General features: G+C 33.6%; 1 protein-coding gene across 2 annotated transcripts in view; it reads left to right on the top strand.

The window, feature by feature from the left end:
* Positions 1-25,499, top strand: part of Alg12 (Alg12 alpha-1,6-mannosyltransferase) — a 57,363-nt gene that overhangs the window by 12,079 nt on the left and 19,785 nt on the right. For both annotated transcript variants that reach the window (XM_075365563.1, XM_075365564.1), the window contains exons 3-5: positions 2,181-2,313; positions 13,275-13,448; positions 18,250-18,403. In XM_075365563.1, coding sequence (XP_075221678.1) covers positions 2,181-2,313; positions 13,275-13,448; positions 18,250-18,403 — 461 coding nt within the window. The remainder of the gene's footprint in view (positions 1-2,180; positions 2,314-13,274; positions 13,449-18,249; positions 18,404-25,499) is intronic.

The following is a 25,499-nucleotide window of genomic DNA, read 5'->3' on the forward strand; positions in this document are numbered from 1 at the left end:
ACCTAACTCTGCTTGGACTGCATAGGCTCCCTGGACATTGAGTTGACCGAACATAACCATCAAGAAAGTTGAATTACATCTCAACTGCTCTCAAGTAACAACCATACTCCTTGCTGTTGACTGAGTGCCTATGACTTTTGCGCAACCTTTTACAGTTCACGCAAGACGGAGCCTCTTTCTTTTCCGGACAGTCGTCACGCTTGTGGCCCTCCTCGCCACAATGCGCACAGACCGACCAATACCTATAGAACTTGGCCCTGCGGCCAAACCGACAACACTTAAAGCACCTCTGCACGTCAAGGTACTCCTTAACGCGACAGGATGCGAAATCCAATAAGATTCGTCCCTCCGACACGAACTTCTGGTGGAGACTAGCACCTAAATAAAAAACCCCGTGATATCGTGTGGCATCACGCTTTCCAGTTTTGAAGACTAACCTACACTCGCTTTTGAACGAAGCCTCGTCCAAATCGGTGTTTTGCTTTCGAGTGAGACAAAAGACCTTCTCATCAGACAGGCTCCGCTCGATGTCATAGATTATGACCCGGGGCCTTTTCAAACGCTTGGGGTCAGCCTTGATCTCGAGCTTCTTAACAGCCGGAGACTCCGTGATGACTCGGACAGTCTCTTTATTTTCAGCAACCACTACCAGCCCTCTCCTTTATGTTCCTGATACGAAGGTCCTTCCGGTTGCCGCGAAGAGCAACCTGAAAGTCCCTTTTTAGTTCTTGGCTCGTGGTCCGAGCCCTCCGCCCTACATACAAATAGCACCCCTGGCTTCTTAGCCACCTTGCTGGCTTCCCGTTTGTTCTTGAGGACGTCGGCGTACCGCCTGGGTTGCGCCGGGTCCTGAACTACCTTGGGTACCACCTTGACTTCCTTGGGCTTAGAAGCCAAGGATTCGAAGCCATCTGCCAACGCCGCTACCGCCTCTTTCACCTTCAACAACCGCGGTAGCATTGTTTTCCTCGTCCCAACGTTGACGCCGCTGGGGAGAGATAAAAACTCTACTAGGTAGTCCAGGTCCTCCTGGACTACCATTGCCGTGGGGCAGAACTGCCAGGTCTGTCCTTTGCCTTGCGAAACTCTTCCACAGCCGGAAGTGTTTTGGCCCGGCCGGGTGCGCCCGTGTCCATCGCACTTGACTCGTCCTCAGAGGAGGTTGATGGCACAGGCTTGGGCTTGTGCTTCCGCTTGGACTTGCGAACCTCCTGGAAACCTTCCATGACCGAAGATTCCCTAACAACTAACCGTAACAGATTAGACGAGATCCTCATCGTCTTCCGCCTACTTGCTTCTCTTGCATTAAGTTGGGCAAGCCCACAAATGTGACAACTGCCTGCAGCGAGACGTGCAGCTAGAGACCTTGATATTCTCCTGTTGCTCTTCGTACCTCTTAGCCGCTGCTGGATCGATTAGATGCAATACAACCATGTATGGCAAAAAACCACTGATTACAGTCCTTGCTCTGAAAAGAGCGCAAGAGGACTAAAGGGCGCTACCCTTTTCTCGTGACAGGGACTAACAACCAGCAGTCGTTAACTTAACATAAACTTTGACCAATTAAAGACACTGTGTCACCTTAGAGATCTTCATGTAGGAATAATCGTCAAGAGGAGGTTATTATTTGTCGTTTGTGAATAGGGCACACTAGGCTCACTCATGGATATCTGATGACTGAAACTAATGCACATGTTTGTGTTTGCTTTGACTGGCAACTGATGGTATACACATACTTGTGGACTGTGTTATGCGGCATTGCATCAGAAGTTTAAACTACAGGTTAACATAATGAAGTATCGTAGGCAACAATGTATCGATGTTGTGTAACGTCTTACAATTTCTTAGGATTGTACATCTGATTCAAAAATTTGATTAGTTATAATATGCCTTCGCCTTTTGACGTTCGGAAATTTTATTGTTTTATGTTAGATTTTTAATATTGCTTTTATTTCACGCTTGACATATTGAATAGGAGTTTTACATTGTTTTAATTTTTAAGGTAAATTTTAATTGTTAATTTTTAATCATTTACTGTAGTAATTTTGTGTCTGGGTGCTGATAACTATACCTTGTGTGCCCAGGAAAAACCTATATGTTTTTATTGAACAATGCAATTTTGATACAAAGAATTCAGTGTATTAGTAAGTTATTGAAATGCTCTATTATTCTACTTTCAGTATGATCATCATGAATTTCCTGGTGTTGTGCCCAGGACTTTCGTCGGTCCACTATTCATATCACTGCTTGCTTCTCCTTTTTTCATTATAATTCAAACTTTTGGTCTTAGCAAGTTTACAGCACAATATTTGGGTAAGAAATGTTTTCTTTTGACAGTTTGTAATGTATTTTTAAATATTATTATTTTTTAAATAATGCGTAGAATTAAATCATGTAAGTGGTGCTAAGTAATAACATTTTACTTTCTATCATTAAGTTAAGTTATGTTGAATAGAAGTTATACATTTTTTATGAACCTGTGAACATTTTTTGATTGCAGTTAAAAGAAGCTTTTGGTGTTCACTATTAAATGTGTGTTGATCGAAACATTTGTAAAACATTATTGTTGCTATAGAATTTTTTGCAGTTGATTTCAGTTTCTGCCTCTGTAATTCAATTTGTGAACGAGTCATTTTATTAGTTTTCATTGGTTTTAAATTTTTTTGCCAATTTTTTTAGAACTTTAACAATTAATTATCATCCTGTAATGTAAACTAATAAAATTTATTGTTTTTAAAAGTTTTTTTAATTACTTTTTGTTATTAAGGCAGACTGTGGTCTATTACAGTTTTTTAGAATTCTGCATTACAGAGTTAGATTCTCCTCTTTTATTGAAATCCAGCATCTCATTTTTCCCTTGGTAAATATTTGATATCTTTTACAGTTACTTTGTCACCCTACATTCTTAACTATTTTACACCTCTAATTCAGGGGTTTTTCTTTCATGCTTTTTATCGTCATCAATACTTTTTTTAATTAAATTTAAGTCTATTGTTAAATGAGATCAAAAACAGTAAAGTTATGTAAAGGAAGTGTAACTTTGCAGATTAACCCACCAATTAGATCTAGTGGGGAACACATCTTCGCAAATCAGCTGATTTTGAAGTTGAGAGTTCCAGTGTACAAATCCTAGTAAAGGCAGTTACTTTTATAATTAGGCAGTATACTTTTATAATTAGGCAGTATACTTTTATAATTATTGTACGGATTTGAATACCAGATTGCGGATACCAGTGTTCTTTGGTGGTTGGGTTTCAATTAACCACACATCTCAAAAGTGGTCGACCTGAGACTGTACAAGACTACACTTCACTTACACTTTTCATATCATCGTCATTCATCCTCTAAAGTAATACCTGATGCTGATTCCCAGAGGTTAAATAGGGAAAAAACTTTGCAGGTTGTACATTATATTGGAGATTGTAATTGTAGATTGGATTGTATAGTTCTGTTATAAAAATTAATTAATATATTAATTTATGTTATAATTAGAAGAATGTTAAAAATCAGATGGGTGGATAAAGTGACAAATGAAGAGGTATTGCGGAAAATAGATGAAGAAAGAAGCATTTGGAAAAATATAGTTAAAAGAAGAGACAGACTTATAAGCCACATACTAAGGCATCCTGGAATAGTCGCTTTAATATTGGAAGGACAGGTAGAAGGGAAAAATTGTGTAGGCAGGCCACGTTTGGAGTATGTAAAACAAATTGTTGGGGATGTAGGATGTAGAGGGTATACTGAAATGAAACGACTAGCACTAGATAGGGAATCTTGGAGAGCTGCATCAAACCAGTCAAATGACTGAAGACAAAAAAAAAAAAAAAAAAAAAAAATAATTAGAAGACTTGAGGAATAATTGAAACAGGTAGTTTTTATTTCTGAACTTATACATTTATATTTGTCCCGTACATGAGTATGATGAAATAAAAAAAAAATATTGGTACATTTTTTATTTTTATTACTGTAAAATATCATTACTGTTAATTTCAGTGAAATTGTAAAATTTTATTATAAAAATTATAATAAAATTAATTCTTTGTGAGGGTGTCTCACAAAGAAACAAAAAGAATTTCAGGACTTGTTCAGCAAGTAAAAGTAAAGAAATAAGTTTATACAGACCGTTCAGAAAGTCACTGCGCAGTATACTTAAGAATTATCTGATGCATTCTGTTGTTTCAGTGTTAGGTTGGTTGCCCTTTGGGTTCATTGGGTGTTGCTTACTGATAAACCAAGATGTCACTTGTTGAGTTGTGATTGAACGTGCTTCATTTCGTTTCATGTTGTTTTGTTTATGGGAATCAATGGTTGCGAGAAATGTATTGGTTCTTTTGATAGAGTAATACATTTTTCTCATTGAAACATCTTTTGTGAAGGTTATAAGTATGCTGATTTAGTGAAGCACAAGCTTTCTGAAAAGTTTCCAGATATTCCTGTTCCTCTTTGCAATGCAATTTGAACTCTTATTGAAAAAATTCAGGCAACAGGCTCTGTTGAAGAGCTGATCGAAGTGAAAGACCACCTAAACGAACAGAAGCTGCTTGATATTTCTGATGCTATGGCTGAAAGTCAATCAATGTCAATGCTTAAGTTAGCATGGCAACAAGATATCGGACTTGCTACCACACATAAAGGTGTAAGAAAAGAACTGACACTTTTCTCCTACAAAGTAATATGTTCAAAAACTGAAATCTACAGATCATGCTGAAAGACTAATTATTGTTGTTGGTTTAAATGGTTTATTGACTAAAATTCCATTTGTAACCTCGACATTATGTGTTTTGTAGATGGAGGATATACTAATTCACAAAATACACGACTGTGATCGATAACTAATCCCCATGAATTACACGAACTATCTTTATACAGTGTGAAAATTGGATTGGGTCAGTGTGAGTAGAACACACATTGTGAGTGCAATCTTTTTTGAAAATATAGTTAATAGTGTTTATTATTGAGCTGCTTTAATAAACTTCATTAGTCAGTTAAAAGAAGTGGAAATCAATCACAGTTGGTTACAAGAAGGTGGCACCACAACGCACTTGGCTAACAGGTCAATGATGTTTTTACAAAATGTCTTTAGTGAATGAATCATTTTAAGGTGCGGCATGATCAGATTAGGCGATCTGCACGATCGCCTGATCTGACTCCCAGATTACTTTCTATGGGGGGGGGGGGGCAATGAAACAAGCAGTATGTTGCAACAAACCACGTACGATTAAAGAACTGAAAATCGCAATAACTGCATATTTATAAGATATTCCAGTATATCATCTGGTTAAGTGTTTGAAAACAAATTGAAATGTGTGCAGTGTGTTTGTTGGAGGAGGTCATTTTCAACACCTGTTATAAACTGTTCTGGTTATTGTAATATCCATTTCTATAAAATAATGGAATAAAAATACAAACTAATAACTGAGAAAGTTTTGTCATTACAATTCCATAATTCCAGTGCACAGTATCTTTCCGAACGTTCTGTATAAACATGGCTCCAGAAACACTTCATTTTTGGGTTATAGCAGGCAAAAAACTTTACTTTGATTTTAACCTGAAAAATTGATTAAAACTTTAGAACTTATCTAGTAATTTTTAAGGAAATTATTCTAAAACAAAAAGAATTGTCATAAAACACAATTTTTTTGATTTGATGTATATTAACATCCACTATGATTAAAAAAAGTATGGTCATAGTAAGTATCTTGATGCCATACTTACATATGGTGGATTCCTTTTTGACTCGTGCACAAAACGAGAATTCTCCCTTGTTCAGAAAACCACATTCCTGGTTTGTGAACTGTGATAAATAAAGTGCTCTTTCACCTTAAAACAACACTTTTTTACAGGATACTGCTTTTGGAAATAGTGCTATTAAAGAATGGCAGCTGCAACACATTGCTTCATGTTTCCATCCAATAATTCATTCACATTGGGATTGAGGTATTTTCATATTGAAATCTCTTTTAATATCATCATGTATTGCTACTGCAGTTTGTTGATATTGGTACTGGCTTATATTACATCTTGTTCACAAAATTAATTCATTATTTGTGATGTTTTCCTATGCATCATTGTTGGTGCACTCTAATATATCTCACCAATCACTCCTCAACAGAATAATTGCATACATTTATATTAGCTATGTATTTGTAACTAAAGTGAGAGCGGCTGAGTATTCTGAGTGACTTTTGAATTTTTTCTGAGTGAAAAAATTCATATCTTGGGGACTATATACTGCACAACTTTCAAAACAGTAGCAACATGTTGATTAATTGGTGTTACTTGCTGCTGAAATATGTGATTATAATTCTGGTTGTAATAATACATTAATCCAGAATCGTTATCATCAGTTATTTTGCCTTATGGTAAATCCAGTATCAGGTGCAACAACCTCTCCAATTGTTTGGATCTTCAGCTCTCCCCTTCCTTCCACTGTAGCCTTTCTTTTCTTGCCTGATGTTTTGTAGCATGTTGTATCTTCTTCCTTTTCCTCTTATCCCCACCATTCCCTCTACAGCAGTATTTCTCAACCTGGGGTTGCGATCCGTGTGGGGGTTGCAGTGTTATGGAAGGGGGGTTGTGAATTTACAACTTTTCAAGTGACCGATAATAAAAACATTTTTTTAGAAAAAAATCATTTATATAAACATTTTACTTACATTTATGAGTACACATGTAAAGAAAATAACTTATTAATGAGATGTTGTGCTAGTTTTCCCTTAAAAAGTTTCTCCATACGTGGATTTTTGTTAGAAACACTCAAAAGCAGATTTTTTTCAAGTGATAAAGGATGATTCCTATAGCACAACCACCTATTTAGCATGATGATTCCTATTTAGCACAACCACAGACAAAAACCCATTTCACAGTGGTAAGGTAGGGATTATTGGAATACTTCTGTGACTAAATTTCCATGTTCACTTTGATGAGCAAACGTATCTAAATCTTCAGATATGAATTGTAGTTGTAACCTTTTATCGCTTACATTTCAACGAGTTGGTTGTAAATATTAACCAGTAACTTGGCAAATGCAACAATGTTTTCACTAAATGGATTCACTACCCGTCTCTTCAGGAAATAATTTTTATATTCTGGGAAATACTCTGCCAACTGAATATTTAGCTCATGCAAATGCATCTTCATGCTGTCCAAACTAGTGAATAATAGTATTTTCTTTATCCAAATTTTTCTTAATATAATCGGAAGTGAGTAGAGGCTTATCAAAATGTTTTGACATTGATGATGATTAATCCAGATTTCAAGCTTTTTAATGAAAGCATGAACTTTGTCTGTCATTAATAAAATGCTTTTATCGCATCCTTGTAAGTTCACATTCAAGTTGTTTAAATGCCAAAATACATCAGCAGAGTAAGCCCAACAGCAACATATACTCATTGTGTAAAATCACTGAAAATGGCATTTGTTTAACCTGAAAAAATATTATTAATTCATGCAATTCCAATAATCAGGTTAACCCCCCCCCACGATAACATCTGACATATATGGAAAAGAAGATTTTTTTTCTTTTCGCCCCTTTTCATTGCGTAGTTTAGCAAATAGCCTATTCTGTAATGGTAGATTTTTAATAAAATTAACCATTTTTATGGCTTTACAAAGAGTGAGATTTTCCGGAATATTTTCTGTGGCAAGAGCATGTCTATGAAGGAAGCAGTCCATTCTGCCCGTGGTATAAGACTATCTTTTAATTTTTTCAGAAATCCACTGTTCTTTCTTATTATTGCCTTTCCACCATCTCTACATACTGCAATGCTGCAATACATTTTGTCCAGTCTGTTATAGTTTTTAGTAGTTTTATAAAAAAATATCAAAAAGACATTTCCTGTTGCACGAGGAGGTAGGGATTTGCAAAACAACATATTTTCTTTGATTGATCTGTCTCTAGTGCTTTCATATGGAACAAAACTTAAGAACTGAGAAATATTTTCCACATCTATTGATTCATCAAACTGAATACTAAAAAATTCACTTGAACTCGCATGCTGAATTATCTGATGGTGAACATTGGCAGCCATGCCATTGATTCACCTTGATGTGTATCATTAGAAAGTGTAATTTTTTTGCTTCTTCCACACCTATTAAAACATTGACCACATCACTTGCAGCGGGCAGTATGAGATTTTTTGTGATTGTATGGGGTTTGGCTACTCTTATTGCTGTGAGATAAGATACTTCAAGTGTACTTTTATCAGTATGGCTTGATTTACAAATAAAAGCTTGTTGATTTCTCACTGAATGTAATTTTCTTTCAAAAAATGCCGGGTTTGCCTTTACGATCCTTATGTTTAATTTCAAAGTGTCAAATTAATTTTGATGGCCTTATGCTTTTATCGGAGAGGACTTGAAAGCAAACAACACTCTGGCTTTCCATCCATTGAGGTAAGCTCACTTTGTTTATTCACTAATTTATCCATTTTGCATTAAAATCTAATTGAAAAAAAAGAAGAGTTACACAGTTTTCTGCACACTAAAAAACTGAAATCTCAATTATTATTATTTTCAATGAAACTAAGCTTTTAAAAACTTAAAATAAAGGCACCAGTTGCACGGTTTGCATTCAAAACTAAACTGATGATCTGCAATCCCTTATGCCTCTTTTATACTGCTGAGAGCACAATGTGTGTTCAAATGTGCATGTTCGAACATGATGCTCTCATAGTGAATATGATGCAAGCAAACCAATTCACATGCAGCACCTAGACATCAAGCTGAGCAGGTGCTCAACTTGGTGTAAATTGCTCATATTTGTACACTTCATATATGCATGTTTGTACCTGTCACTATCAATGCAGCCAAATAGTTTTAACTAGGTTTCATTGAGTTGTGGTTGGGGATTGCGAAATATTCATTATATATTTTTTTTTACTCTTTGGGGGTCTTGGAGCTTTTTTTTTTTTCTAACTTGTTAAGCACTCCAAGGAAACCAGCCTCCACCTGTTAAGACATAGCATGGTCGCCTTGCAGTGCTGTGGCAGCAGTCTCTGCCCACCCTAACTGCCTCCTTTCGGAGGATCTCCTGCCGGGGTCCCCAAAGCCTCGTCGGGGTGAGCCAACCACCTCATTCGGGCAGCTAACTCCCCCCTCCACAATGGGGCTACCCTCCCCGTCCCTATCCTATATATAGCCGGCACGCCTTCCGCGTACCGCTACCCCCATGGGTTCCTCTCATACCTAAGGGTCCTTAATGCCATCATCGGGGAGCCCCGACTCCATTACATGGAGCCCGAACACCCTAGGCAATAAGGCTACCTCCCTGGCCCTAATCGTCGCCACGATTTATCCCCAGCCTCCAGAATTTTTTGACGCTTTTTTTTTTTATATAATTTTACATACAGTGACTCCATGTCACCCTCCCCAGTACAGTGACCCAAATACACAATATAACAACAAAACCCAAAATACAATACACACTGTTTCATACATTTCACAAGATTTCAATGTTCTAACACTAAATTCCTATATACATTACTAACACACCGCCTACTCCGAAATACACAATATATAAAAAAACATAAATAATCCGTTCATCCATTCATTCCAAAATCCTTAAAGCTAAATTTCCTTTGACGCCGACCAGTCGTCCTCCTCAGAGATGCGCCCACAGCCGAGGGGGTTCCTCTTTGGCCTTCGAGTCCAAGATTGCGTGAGCCAGGCCTACCATCTCCTGCCAATGTTCACTGGACCTGACCATCCGCCCGATGATGTCGTTAGGTGAGAACGCTGTCACACGCCTCCGTTCAGCATCCCACCGGACACAGTCGAACCAGGTATGCTCGACCGTGTCCACTTCGTCACAGTACCTGCACATCGCCGATCTTCTGCGTTTGAACCTGTGCAGGTAACTGCCGAAATCGCCGTGGCCCGTGAGCAGCTGGGTGAGGAAGTAGTTCACTTCGCCATGTTGTCGCCCCACCCAAGCTCTCACATCCGGTATCAGGCGTCTGGTCCATTGGCCCACCTGGCTCGCCGACCATCTCTCCTGCCATCGATCCAGGATCTGTGCCCTCGCCTCTTCCTTGGAGACCCCACCAAATCTCATGCACCTTTCCTCCACCAATAAGTCAATTGGTGGGGACTGGGGGTCTTGGAGCTGAAAGGGTTGAGTATCACTGCTTTACAGCACTCCTCAGTAGACAGTCTCTTCTCAAGGTATGGTCATTCCAATTATCTTTGCTTTTCTTTATAATGTACAGTATTTTCTTTTCCTCTTTAATTATTCTTATCGCTTGTTGATATGATATTCTATCTTCCTATTACACCTATTCATCTCTGTAACTACATCTGAAATGCTTCCAACCTTTTCTTTTCCTCTTCATCTCCTATGTGGCCATGTTTCTGCTTTATACAAAGTGATAGTCCATGTATATAACATTTAGCTAGTCTTTTCCTAAACTCTTAGTGGTTCGCACTATAGTTTCTTCTTTTTGTTAAAGCTTTCCTTAAAAATAGCTATTTGAGATTTTGTATCTGTGATATTGTAAAGGTTTTCTGTTATAATGCTTCCAAAGTATTATTTGAATTTGTCTACTTCTATTTCTTCTCCATCCACTTAGGTTGAAGTTTTTGAGCCTTTTCCTTGTATTATGATGAATTTTGTTTCTTTTTTTATTGATCTTCATTCCCTATTCTCCCTGCATTTTCTGTCCAGATCTTTAGTCATTTCAATTGATCTTTTCTTTTTTCAGCTAGCAGACCATGTCATTCTTAAATTTACATTCCACTCTTACACTCTTAAATTTAAATTCCCACAGAAACACTCCTCTGCTTCAGTCTAAACATTCATTAATTATTTCCTCCAAATAGACATTAAATTAGTTTGGTGATATGCAGCAGTTCTGTCTTACACCTCTGTCAGTTCTACATTTCTGTAGTTCTCCAATTCTTACTTTAACTTTCTGATTGTAATTCTTTAATTAGTCTCCTCTCTCCGATCTTGTCTGTATTTTTTTAGTATGATCATACATTTTTCCCAACTCACTCTGTCAAATGTCTTTTCCTAGTTATGAAAATGGCAAACGCCTTTTTGTTTTTCTCTATGTGTTAGTCGTATGTGTCTCGCTCATACGACTCTTAACAGTGCTATTGCATTCCTTGTTCCAATTCCTTCTTAGAATCCATATTGCTATTTACCAAAGTAGCTTCTCTGAAAGACAATTTATACTTCTATTGATTGCTCTTAGTAAACTTTTTGCTACATGTGATATCAGACTCAGTGTTCTATGTTCTTTGTGTTCTAATGTTTTTTGTGTTTTTCTTCTTTAGAATCAGAATCATTTTTTCTGTAAAGTCTCTTGGCCATTCTCCTTTCAAGTAAATATTTCTGCATAATTTTACAAATGATTCTTTGCCTGTTTCTTTAAGTACTTTTAGAAGCTCGACTGGTAATTTGTCTACTTGTACTGCCTTTCTAACTTTCATATCTGTAATAGCTGCTATTATTTCTTCTTCTAAGTTGCTAAATCTGATTCTCTCCTCTTTCACGTCATGTTTCTTTTCTAAATCTATGCAATTTTTATCTGTTCTATTGTTCAAGACATAAAGACATTCAATATATTCAGTTCATCTCTTTAAATCCTGAAACGATGCTTTGGTTTAATCTTTCAATTTCCAATATACCATTTCCTCCTCCTCTTTCTTTGAACATCAACTCCATAGCATCTTTATACATTAGGTCAAATCTACCATTATTCTGTCTTTCTTACTCCAGTTTTCTCTAACCCATTTTTCGTAGCATGCTTAGTCTCCTTTCTTAATTCACTGTTTAATCTTCTATAAGTTTCCCATCCATTGTATTTACATTTTTCCACTTTCTCCTTACTTCCATTTTATCTAGGATTTCAACTGTTACCCATTCTTTCTTTATTTTTCTTCTTTTTATTCCTAACATTTCTTAGCTGATTCTTTTAAATTACTTTTGGAGATCTTCTTCTCATTCACTGTGCTTCCTATTCCAATTTGTTAACTTCTCTGATATTCTTTCCTCAAATTTTTTTAGTTTTTCTATAGATAATACTTCTTTTTTCTTACTGCTTTTTACTCCCTAAAATTATACATGGCTTTGCAATGACTAGATTTTGATCAGAGTTTATGTCAGCTACTGGATAACTCTTTCCACTCCTAAGATTGATTGTTTCTATACCGTTTTTGTAGTATTATAAAGTATTTATCCTCGCTTCCTTCTGCCACCACAGCTTCCCCATCACCTCAATAGAAGTGTTTTTCTTTTCTCTTCCACTTAACTCTTCTGTTTGTTCATGTCTTTCTTCTATTTCTTATTCTGGATGTTGACTGGTTGGCATATTATATTATTACAAGATCCTTTTGTTCACCTTTTAGTCTTAGCATAATCATTTTGCATTCACATATTCCACCTTTATCACTTTAGTCTTTACCTTGTTATTTATTAGTATTCCTGCTCTATATTGTTCTTAAGCTCCTCTTCTAAATAATATATTGTGTATTCACTTACCAACTCTCCGCTTCATCTCCATCTTACTTAGCTTATTCTTATTATACCAAGTTTGTATTTTATCATTTCCTTTTTGGCATTTTCTGGTTTGCTGCTGTAGAAGGGTTAGCACATCCCATGTTCCCGTTCTAAGGGTTTCCTAACATTTCTTCTTCTCTCTTTTCAATTCGTATCTCGATGTACCACACTCCTGGCAATCTGCATGAGGGAGACCTTTGTTTTGGATTCTTTTACATAGAGATTTGTTGCCATGATCTACTAGGGAAGGTAGTGCGGTAGTTTCCTGTTGTTTTCCACACAGGCAGGGGAGCCTAGCCTACTCAGTCATCCACTGTGTGTCAGATGCTGTATGCAGCTGCTCAGTATGAGAGGATACTACTTATTTTCTCTTTTCTCTTAGCCTTTGAATTTCCCACTCTGTTGTACAAGGTAGTATAAGCTATGCTTATTTGATGGTGGCACGTACTCGCCATGCCACTGCACCATCAATGTGTTATGCGATATTTAAAGAGCGTTACCCCACTACAGGTCACCTTCTTGTCCCTCAGTCCAGGACTAGCTTATTTTGATTACCCTTTATTCGCAGCTGTCCACCATATTTCATGGAGCTTCCGCCATTTGCCACTTGTGATCTGCTCAACACCTGAGGCTCAGTTCCCTTTGATGAATAGGACTAATTTAGAATAAGGTTAATATCCAGAAGGTATATGTTAAAATTAAAATTCTTGGAAATCAGTTTTTAATTTTTACTTAATGTTATTTTGTGTTAAATAATTTTTTTTTATTTCAGTGCGTGCTGTGTTAGGACTATCTGTAATTGGAGCTTTTTATAAATTTCGTTTGACTGTACAAAATGTATTCGGCCGAGATGTGGCAAAGTGGTTTATGGCTATTACAGTGTCTCAGTACCATTTCATGTTCTACCTCAGTAGACCTCTTCCAAATATCATAGCGTTACCTTTAGGTAATTTCTGCATCATAAATTTTACAGTATTGTGATTCATATAACTTGATTTAAGTTTATTGATTATGAATAGGACAACTTAATATAGGATGGAAAGAATAGTTTATCTTTTAGATGGAAAAAATGTGACATAACTGACAAAAAGAAAGTAAAGAAAAAGTATTTTGCTTTTAAAATATTATAAAATATAGTATTTAATTGTATTTGTGTATGTAGTACATTTCTCTCTTTTTTAACCGCTTAAGATTTACAAATGTAAATTTGATGTTAACCAGTGGAAAGTAAACATGGCGTTAGAGATATTTGTATGAGAGAGCTCAAGTTGAGCAGTTTTAAGCATTTAATGTAATTTTATATTAAATGTATGTATTTAATATTACATGAAATTTAATAAACCACCAAAACACAATAAATAAATAAGTTAAACATACCATATTATCTATTTACTGTGTTTTGGTGGTTTAAATTTCATGTCATATTAAATTTTATTAGCACAGTAATTAATGTTAATAAATTATTTGAATTAAAAAAACACAGTACATACACACAAATATACATACAGTCAGAGTCTGGTATAATAACAGTAATGAGAAATTCATATTATTACGTATCTAAATTTATCAAGCCCAATTAATGCATTTAACTTGGTACGTAGCATTTTGCTAACTTCAACATTATGTCACAGTACACTGTCTCGTGTACTCAGACATTCTAGGTAGAATTATTGTTGATCTGTTGTTTATGTTTTGTAAACTTTGTTATGTACTATGTATACTTGGGTTGACATTGAATATTTTAACTTATGGGTTGTCCCTTACAAGCTTTCTGGAGAGTATAATGATTCACATATGTACAATCTGCTTATTGAAATTGTCATATTCACAAAAAAATTATTTTTCTTCTGAAAATTACTTTTCCTAAAAATGCATCATCATTTTCAACATTTTGATTTAAGCTCTGTGAGCAGTTTACCCTCTTGCAAAATTTACTGGTTATAAGGAAAACATTTCAAATATTTGCAAAAGTATAATTTTTTGACTGTCATTTACATGCTTTCTTGAAAATAAAGTGATTCACATATACAGATTTTGGTTATTGAAATTGCCGTATTAAAAAAAAATGTCTTTTTTCTGTGGAAATTACTTTTTCTAAAAATGCATGATCATTTTCAACATTTTGTAGCATGTTGGTAGTAAGCTTTATAAGTAAATCATCTTCTGTACCCGCTTGCAAAATTTACAGGTTATAAGGAAACATTTCAAGTGTTTATATAAAACTTTGTAACCATTGATGTAGGAATAGTCAGCTTATGTGTAACTGTCAGCAAGTAGACGTGCTCGGCTTTGTACATAAGCTTACTATATATGTTCAATGTCTTCATTAGAGTTGCTAGAGTTAGCAAGTGCTTTCTTGTTATATGTGCTTCCTATTGTTTTAAATTTGTTATATTATGCTTATCTATTATGTTATATTAGATGAAGGTAACCTGTATGAAGTGTATGAGCATCACTTGAATATTGTATTCAATTCCCTATACTGAGCTTTCTCTTGTGGATTTATATTGAATGACATTATGGATGTCAACTTACAGATTGGAAAATCTGTTAATTGACAGCACAATACAGTGTTGCACGCAATCTGGTAGTATTTCATAAAATTATTTAGATAATTTATAGGTACTGTATGTATATATGTACATAATTGTTATACAATTTTTATTTTGTAGTTTTTTTTTATATGTAGTTACCTTTTATAGTAATAAAGTATTATTAAAAAGTAATAATACATCGTAACACTTATAATAAGTCATTGTAAAGTACCTTTTATAATAAAGTATTTTTTATTTTATAATTAATTATGAATTTTGTGATCAAGTTTTACCATGGTTTTGCTATACAGGCGAGTGTTGGGGGCAGTTCCTTTTTTTATTCATGGAGTAGCATACCTTTCCATTTCTGACATGATGTGTATATTGTATTATGTACTAATCAGAGTAAAACACAGAGTAATCAGAGTAAAATACAGAGTATTTAAACGTTGCAAGCGCTGTGTTTCATTGAAAATCAATAACAAATTAATTTCGTAACTAAATAGAACTTACATAATTAGAAGTGTATTTTGATCTTTATTCTATCTTCAATCTTGATTCTAAATTATAACTTACACTTGAAAAAAAATTGTAATTACTAGTAAAACAATAATATTCATTATTAAAAGAAAAGAATATAAAAAAAGGAAACAGAAAACATTGCATTTGATTACTTCTGCTTACAATTGAATGTTAATATATCAGTTTCATGCCTTAAGAAGCAGGTTTGAAGGTGTGAAATAAGTATTGCCAAATTAATTGTTTTAAATTTTCTGTGTTTTATCGACATCATTAAATTATTCTGTTCATAAAGTACGTAGTGATTCTTGATTTTTTGAATTTAAATTTCTAAAAATGTATTTGTAATCGTTTAATGTTTTATTACCTTTGGTATCATTATTGGTGTTACCAGACATGCTAAAATTATTTTTTTGTTTATATTTATTTTCCTTTTTTTATATTTTATAATTCAATATTAACAGTTCACAATTTTACTTCTACACTGCCTTTATTGATATTTTTTACATTAAATCAGTGGTTCCCGATTGTGTTTTGTGGCTACTCCAGGAAAATAAATAAAAATTGAATGAAATTGTAGTAAATTTCAAAATTTTAAAAATATTATATCATTGCACGGACCTTGCACAGTAGTTTATATAGTTATCTCTTTACTTTACCTTCCCTAACTATCTATCCTCCCCTGCAACATTACTACTGAGTACCATTAACTTTTAAGATGCTAGGGGCTCTGCCATCGAAATTGATTCTAAAAAGGGCTCTGAGAGTCAAAAAGGTTGCGAACTCCTGCATTAAATGTAATGCATTAATAATTAAATGTTTAATGTAAGTTAATTGTGAATGTTAATTTTCAATTATTAATCATTATTTAAGATATCTGTCGACTGTAAGACCATATCTGCTGATCTCTGTTTATTACTTTATTAGGCAGAGTTAATTTGATTAATTTATTATTGAGTAAAAAAAAAAAAAATAATAAAAATAATTAATTTGTAATATTATTATATTAATATAGTGATATTCTCTTGTTAGCTAACTTTTGAACCAGAAGTAACTTTACTACTTGGGAAGGTCTGTAGTTAGAGGTGACTTGAAAAAAAAAATACAGATTTGTTTAATGACTAACTGATCTAATAGGCAAGAGAGTAGGTCTGTAACGTGTGCATAATGTTAAGTACGGATCAATTGGTTATTTACTACTAATTTCATTTGAATATCGATTTGAATGTTAGCTCTATTTACATTATTTTGGAATTGTAAAATAGTGTTTAGTATAGAAGTATGTGTACACTATATTTATTTACTTGTTCAATCGATTAGTTCACTTAGCAAAACAAAAATTAAAATTACATAAAAATAGTATTAAAGAAAATAGAAAATTAAAAATGAATTTAATAAAAAATTGTTTTTAAATCAGTCCTGCCCTATAAAATATTTTAATTAAATTTGTTATTTTTTCCTTCTTCTTTATTAGGAAAATTGACTTCTAAATGAAAAATTAGACGTACCGAGTTAAGTTAAGCGATGCCACTTTAAACCTGGGTTCATCTTTTGTTTTTTACAGTGATTCCTTTATGACTATGTCATGTTAGGTGATGTATTCTTTTATGGATTTTCATTATCATAGCCTCTTTTACAAACTTCTCATCCCTGTTTTCACTGGTTTGTTGTGAAATGCTGGGTATAAATTCTAAAAAATTTCCATTTTCTTTTGAATAGGGATTTTCTATCGATGTTAACAAACTTGTTTGTTTCTATGTTGTGACCTATGCTACCGATTAATAAATTCTGTACATAAACACAGATTTTATTTGCTTTGTTTACACCAGAAATCATAATTCCTTCTAGAAATACTGATTTATGAAGAAATTTTAATTTTAAATATATATAAAATATTTTGATTTGTATTGTGATGAGTTCAGCATAAACAATTGTTTATGCGGCTCAGTAGACAAATATCAACTGTGATATAAATATATTAGGTCATATAATTCTTTACATTCTGTTGATAAAGAATTTAAAACAAATGTCAAGATAAGGTAAGAATTTATCTTCACATAAATAAGAACATAAACAAGAAATATAATGTTTGAGTATTTAAACTCCCGTGAAAATGAAACGCATAAATTATTTTTATTGATGTGTTTTTTTTTTTTGTTCTAAGTGCTGGAATTTTTTTTAAAAGAGATGTCCATTCAAGCAACTGAGATGTCCACTGTGTTGAGTTGTCTCTAGTTGAGGATGTCTGTTGTATAACATTATTATTTTAATTGTGTTTATATCTTTTATTTCAATTGTTAATTTACATCTTTATTAATACTATTATAATATTTCTGTAAAAAAAAATAACTTTTATGTCTTTATCAGGTCGTGGTTAGAACAATACCGTGTTCATTTGATTTCCAAAGCAAATTTACAAGTAAAAATTAAATTTAATTAAAATATGAGTACTAATTAATCATTTAGATTCCTGTACTACTTTGAGATGTTATTACAATAGGAATTAATCTTCTCTTTTTTTGACTTACAAGACAGACAGTAATAGTATTAATAGTAAGTTATGCATTTTGTTCATTATTAAGAGATTTAGTTGGTAATAGCTGGATGAATTTTAGTTATTGTTAAGGTTATAAAATTGTCCATTTTAAGTATGATTTCATCTTATTTTTTGCTATAATCAATATGTTTTTACAGTTTTGATAGCATTACATTGCTGGATTAGAAGAAAACATGTATTATTTATATGGCTTTCGGCTGCTGCTATAATAATATTTCGTGCAGAACTAGCCATGTTTCTCGGATTTTTATTATTATTTGAACTCTTTTATAAAAGGATACATCCTGTTAAGTAAGTAACTTTTATGTATTATATCGGTTGTTTAAATTTAATTTACATTTGTACTGCATTGAAATAATACTATTAAGTATAAAGGTATTATTGTATTTTGGAGTGTGATATTATTATTCTCTGGCTTTGATCTTGTCAAAACTCAAACTGATTAGTTTTGAGAGTTAGGTGTAAAATCTTAGTTACTGAAGTGAAGTGTTAACATTACAATTAAAATGTAAATAAAAGAGTACATCTTCGTTTGGTCTTTACTCATGACTTTGAAATTGTAATAAAATCTTATATTAAATCTGATCATTATTATTATTATTATTAAAATTTTCATTACTGATTGTAAGAATTTAATAATATTTCAACTAAACTGTCAATGTTAAACAGATCATTTACTGACTTATGTAAGGTACACTTTCCCTAACACAGATTGCTTTTTACTACACTTCTAGTATTATTCTCAGCAGTTTTTCGGATAAGAAATAAAGTGTAGTAACATAATTTTAAGATGAAATCTCACATTTGAACCTAGCTATTCAGCTAATGTGTGTAAAAATAGTTAATAATCTTAACCGATAATAGTTAATATCTTTAACCGATTGAGGTACATGTGGCTTCATGAGAAATGTAATATCCAGCTGGCTGATACACGTGGTAGATTTAATGTTAAAAAAATCAGTACTTTCAAAGTGTCTCCATTGTTAAAATGAATCTTTAAAAATGCATTCTTAGAGTATTTTAATCCCTTAAAAAAACTTATGGGTCTTCTTCTCTGAATTTGAGCTTGTAGTAGCTTTGTACTTAAATATATCGGTTAATAATAGACATTTCCAGATTCTGTTGAAAAAGTACATTTAAATGTTTGATTGTCACGAAAGTCATAAAAAATTGAAAATTTCACTGAGCTGGGATCACTGTTTTTAATTTTAATCTGTAGGATTTTAGCATGTTTTGATTTATCATGGTAACATCAATTTTAAAATTAAGCAGACAAAGATATATAGATATAGAATCGTGCATCACTTATTGGATCCCAAAAGTCTAGAGCAGTGTTTCTCAACTTGGGGGTCACAGTGACATGAAAATGGGGTTGTAAAATTAACCTACAACTTTACATGTAAACAGTAATGAGATCATTTTATGAGAAAAAAAGTCATTTATTGTAAACATTTTACTTACATCTATAATTACACGTGTAAAGAAAATAAATTAATGAGATGGTTGCATTTGTTTTTCATTTAAAAGTTTCTCCATACGTGGATTTATCATAACCATAGGTGAAAAACCCTTTTCACAAAGGTAAGATGTGACAAAAGAGATTTGTATTTTCAATGCTTTTGTGACAAAATTTCCATGTCCACTTTGATGAACAAGCCAAAACATATCTAAATCTTCAGATGTCAGTTGCAGTTGTAATATTTTATTTACAGACATTTTGATGAGCCGTTTGTGAATCTCAACCGGTATCTTTTTACCGTGTGCAGTTGCAGCAATATTTTCACTAAATGGATCCAGTCAGTATCCATCTCTTTGAGAAACCATTTTTCTCTTCCAGGAAATAATTCGCCAACTGAATTTTTAGCTTATACAAATGCATAATCATGCAATCCCAACTATGGTGAATAATAGTTTCTTCTTTATTCAAATCTTTCTCAATATTATCTGAAGTGAGTAGAAACATATCAAAATTTTTTCTTTGAAGCCGAATAATCCAGATATCAAGCTTTTTAATGACAAACACTTTTTTATCAAAAAGACATTGTCCTGTTGCATGACCAGGTAGTGATTTGCAAAACAACATATTTTCTTTGACTGATGTGTCCCTGACGTGTTTATATTTCACAAAACATAAGAACGGAAAACATTTGCTACATCTGTCGATTGAGTCATCAAATTAAATACTAAAAAATTCACTTAAAACTCACTTGCTGAACTAACTGATCATGAACATTGACAGCCACATCATAGATTGCCTTGATACTGTGTCATTAGAAAGCAAATTATTTTTCGGTTTTTTTGCTTCTCTTCCACACCTATTAAGATACTGACCACATCAATTACAGCAGGCAATGTGGGTTTTCTGTGATTGTATTGGGTTTGGACATCTTAGCTACTTTTAATACTATGAGGTAAGATGCTTCAAGTGTAATTTAATCAGTATGCTTTGATTTACAAATAGAAGATTGTTGATTTCTCAAAGTATGTAATTTTCTTTTGAAAAATCTCAAGGGTTTGCTTTTATGATCCGGATGTTTAGTTTCAAAGTTAGGCTACATATTAAGGCATTCTGGAATAGTCGTTTTAATATTAGAAGGTCAGGTAGAAGGAATAAATTGTGCAGGGAGGCAGTGTTTGGAATATGTAAAACAAGTTGTTAGGGATGTAGGAAGTAAGGGGGTATACTGAAATGAAACGACTAGCACTAGATAGGAAATCTTAGAGAGCTGCATCAAACCAGTCAGATGACTGAAGACAAAAAAAAGTTTCAAAGTGTCAAATTAATTTTGATGATGGCTTCATGGTTTCATCTGAGAGAACTTGAAATCAAACAATGTCCGGTAGGCATTGTTTAAAGCTTTCCATCCAATGAGGTAAAACCATAATTTAAATAACTTCTATTGGACAATCTTTTTTTTTTCTTTTTTACTAATCGATTCACTGGATGTAGATGTGTCACTCCATTTTTCACAAATTTGTTCATTATGTGTAAGAATCTAATTCAAAAAGACAAAAAAAAAATCAGTTACACTGTTTGATTAACACTAAAAATCCAAACCTTAATTATTATTATTTTCATTGAAACCAAATTTTAATAAACATAGATAAAGGCACCAGATGCATATACTTTGCATTCGAAACTAAACTGACATTCTGCAATCTCATACATCTCTTTTATAATGCTGAGAGCACGACATGTTCAAACATATCATATGCTTGTTTGAACATGACGATGCTCTCACGGCGAATGTTATGCAAGCAGATCAAATTACAAGGACTACATACACATCAAGTGGAAATCTGTACATCACTCATATTTATACATTCTTACATACATGTTCATACCTGGCACCATTAACGCAGCTGAATAGTTTGCGACTGTTTGGGCCTTGCAGTCATCCTAGTATTTTTTCATACATTTTGATCTTTGTGTTCTTTATAGTGTTGAAAATGTTCGTCTTGTGAGTGTAAAGAGAGCGTCTTTGTTCTTGATTCTCTTGTTTAATTTTATCTTATCTGAAGTATCTACTGACGTAAGGCCAGTTTCCTTCAGTTCCTCTCATTTCTGTGATCCATCTGCATCCTGTCTTGGTGTTTTTTGGGTAAAGATTTTGCTGTACTAGCTGTTTCCGAAGTCTTACATCCTTAATGTCTCCTCAATGTCCTCAATATCAAGTCTTGCATCCTCATATGTCCAAAGAATCCTATTCTCCTCTTATCATGGTATCATGTTGATTTCTAACTTTGTACATGACTATATTGGTCACAATCCACCACTGCCCATCTTTCTGGTACGTTTTATTGATATAGGTTCTTCAAATTCTTCTTTTGATTTTTCTGGAGTCTGTCTGTCTGATTATTCGTTCAGGTGGAAGTATGTTTATGCTGCATAAGTGGCTTCTGGTTTTATAACTGTGCTGTAGTGTCTTATTTTTGTGTTTATTGATAGGCATTTTTTTTGTAAATATACCAGGTTAATCTTTGAGCTTTAGCTAGTTTTGCCTTCTTATTTGGATTGAGGTTTTTTTGTTTAGGTTGTTTGTTACTATTTCTCCAAGGTATTTAATTGAGTTACTATTTTGATTTTATTACCATTTATGTTTACTTCTCTATAATTGTGTTGGTTTTAGGGACATAATTTCTGTTTTTTTGAATGAAATTTTGAGGACAATTTTATTTGTAATGTTTTGAAGTTCTAATATCTGTGACTTAGGTTCAACAATGTTGTTTGCTAGCAGTGCCAAGGCATCGGCAAAACCAAGACAGTTTTTTTATTTTATTTTTCAGTCTATTTATACTCTCGGGGGCATTTTTTGAGCCATTCCCTCATTACCATTTCTAGAGTGTAGTTGAATAATAGCAGTGAGAGCCCATCATCTTGGCACAGTCCTGCTGTGATCTCAAAAGGTTCTGTCTGCCTGTGAAAAGGCCTGCCTGTGAATTTTTCTAACTTTGGCTTACTGTTTGTGAGGGTCAGTTTTATCATATCTATTAATTTGATATGTTGTCCAAGGTGTTTTAGAATTTTTAGTAGGGAATCTCTATGGGTGCAGTCATAAACTTTCTTGAAATCTACAAATGTTATCACCATGTCTTTGTTTCTTTTCCTGTTGTAATACATTATTAGCTTGAGGCTCATGAGCTGGGCTGTGCAGCTCCTCCAGGGTCTGAAACTTCCCTGGTATTGTCCTAGTTCTTTTTTGAGTTGTGGACCAATCCTGTTGAGAATGATTCTTGAAAGAGTTTTGTATGTTGTTTCTAGGAGTGAGATTCCCCTGTAATTGTTAGGGGTCTGTTTTTTCCCTTTTTTTGTGTAGAGAATGGATGAGGGCTGTCATTCACTGTTCTGATAGTTCTTTGATCCGGTGTTGACAAGCTGTTGATGAACGGAAATTTTTGCTGATCATCCTGCATATTTACGTCCCGCATCTCTACAAAGTCTGGTCTTCTCCTGTTGATTTGTAATTCTTCATCTCACCCATTGATTGGTAGATTTCTTTTATTTGGAGGGTTGATGTGGGAGGAGGGTCTTCTGATGGGAGGGTTGATGTTTTCTGGTGGTATTGTTATTGGGGTGTTGGTGTTGAAGTTTAGGAATTCTGTCAGTTCTTTGCAATTTAGTAGTTTGTTGAAATATTTAGCTAGGATTGCCGCGTTGTCTTTATTGTTATGGGCCAGTTTACTGTTTTAATTCTTTATTAATAGGGTTGGGGGTTTTGCATTTTTGGAGCTGATTTATGAAGGTTTTGTAGTAGTCTCTTAACTGTGTTTTAGTGAATTCTTCTATTGACTAAAGTGTGTCTTTATGGTATTGTCTTTTTATTCTCCTTACGGTTCAGGTAGTTTCTTTTCTTTGTTTTACTAGATTTTGGTAGGATGTTTCTGATTTTTGGAATTGGTGAAATAGCCATGCTTGATGTCTTTCTTCCACTGTTTCATCACATATGCTGTTCCACCATTGATGTTTTTTATGGGATTTTATTGGGGCTAATTCTTCTGCAATTTGTTTAAGGTTGTTGACTAGTTCTCAAGCTTATCAGTGATTGTTATTTTTTCGGTTGCTTTATGGTAATGTTCATTCTTGATTACTTGGGTAGGGTTCATTTTTCTTTTAGTTTTTAAGGACTTGGTTTTGTTGCTTTCTTTGGGAGAGTAAATGTAATTTTAATTTTGACTACATAGTGATCTGAGCCTGTGTCTACTCCTCAAAGGACTTTTACATTGTAGGTCTCATGCAATGAAGACCTACAGTGTAAATTGTAGGTCCATGAAGACATGGTCTAGTTACCATTCTCCTTTAGTGTAGTCAGGGTGTTACCAGATTTTGAGTTTTTGAGGTTTCCTCTTGAAATATGTGGATTTCGAGATAAGGTTGTGGTATCTGGCAAGATCAACAGGTTTCTGTCCATTTTTGTTAGTTTTTTTTTTTGGGCGGGCCATTTTCCAGTGACGTTGCAGTATCTTCTTCTTTGCCTAGTTGAGCATTGAAACCTCCAATTAATTGTTTAACATGGTTTTTGGGGATGTTATTTATAGTCAGGTTGAGTAGATCCCAGAACTTTTCTATTTCTTTACGGTCTTTTGGAGAGTTATTTTTATTATTAGTGGCTACACGGGTGTTTATTATAGTGTAGATTTTATTAGATGCTTTTAGGGTGAGTATTGAGATTCTTGTATGGAGTTTATTATTTTGAGGTTGACTAAAAAGCCTGTTCCAAACTGGTGGGACATTTTCCATCACTTTTTTCCCAGTATACCTTTGTAGAGTCTATAGCCTTGAGATTCCATGACGTCCTGGTTGGTGTTTCTTATTTCCTGCAGACCCTTGGTGAGAATTTTGTGTTGGTTCATTAGGCCAGTTATTATTTTCAGTTTACCAGTCTGCATGAGTGAGATTACATTGCACGTGGAAATGTAGGTGATTTGCTTTGGTTTGATTTTGTATTTATCTTGTTCGTGTGTGTAATGTTAGGACATTCCTATCCTTCTGATCGTATGTTATTTTCTAAGTGGCAGCCCACCATATCCTAATGCTGCCTTCTCTGAACTCTGGTGTTGCTTGGTCAACCTTTCATGGTTGACCGTCAAGCGGTCACCTGTGGTAAGACTAGGTCTTGAGTACCAACTCTAGGTTGATCTAGTGAGGTGATACTGAGGTGTGATTTGATAATAAATGAAACTGTGAAGTTTGTTTAGATGTGTGTGTGCATGTGCACGTGTGTAAGTATAATTATAATATGTAATAAATATCATTATAATTTATTGAATAATGTCAATATCATTATTGTACATTAATACAATAATATTGTCTTATGGGATTATTTTTATGATTTAAAGTTTCCTTAGGTCGCTGACCATTATTTGGTGGCAGATCACGTTAGTACTCTTATATTATGTTAATCATAATTTATAGTCTTATATAAAAGTTGTTCCTCTTCAGTATGTTACAATTAAAAAATTATTAATACTAATTTTTGTATTTTTAAATTAAATATTTTTAAAAAATCTGCAGATGGCCCAATGAATTTTTTATATTGGTTTTAATAAATTTCTATTGGGGTCCTACATATGCTAAGTTAATATAATTTATTTTCTCATGTTTTGATGGTTTTATTTTATATTTTACTTTTTTCAATTATTGAAATCTTTTACCGCCGCTTTAGGGTCTTTCACTTAATTTACAAAACTGATATATATATATATTTTATGCATGTTAGTAAACCTTACATTATTGTGTCTGAACCAACTTTGTCGCTTACACTGTTATTGTGTAATAATTATTACAAAATTTTAATTTTGAGGTGAATACGATAGCCAGTTGTGGTCATTTATTTTTTTGAAATCCTTTAATAATGCTTAATCTGAATCTGAAATCAAAATAAAAATC

Source organism: Lycorma delicatula, chromosome 5, assembly GCF_047948215.1.
Source record: "Lycorma delicatula isolate Av1 chromosome 5, ASM4794821v1, whole genome shotgun sequence".
Taxonomy (NCBI): domain Eukaryota; kingdom Metazoa; phylum Arthropoda; class Insecta; order Hemiptera; family Fulgoridae; genus Lycorma; species Lycorma delicatula.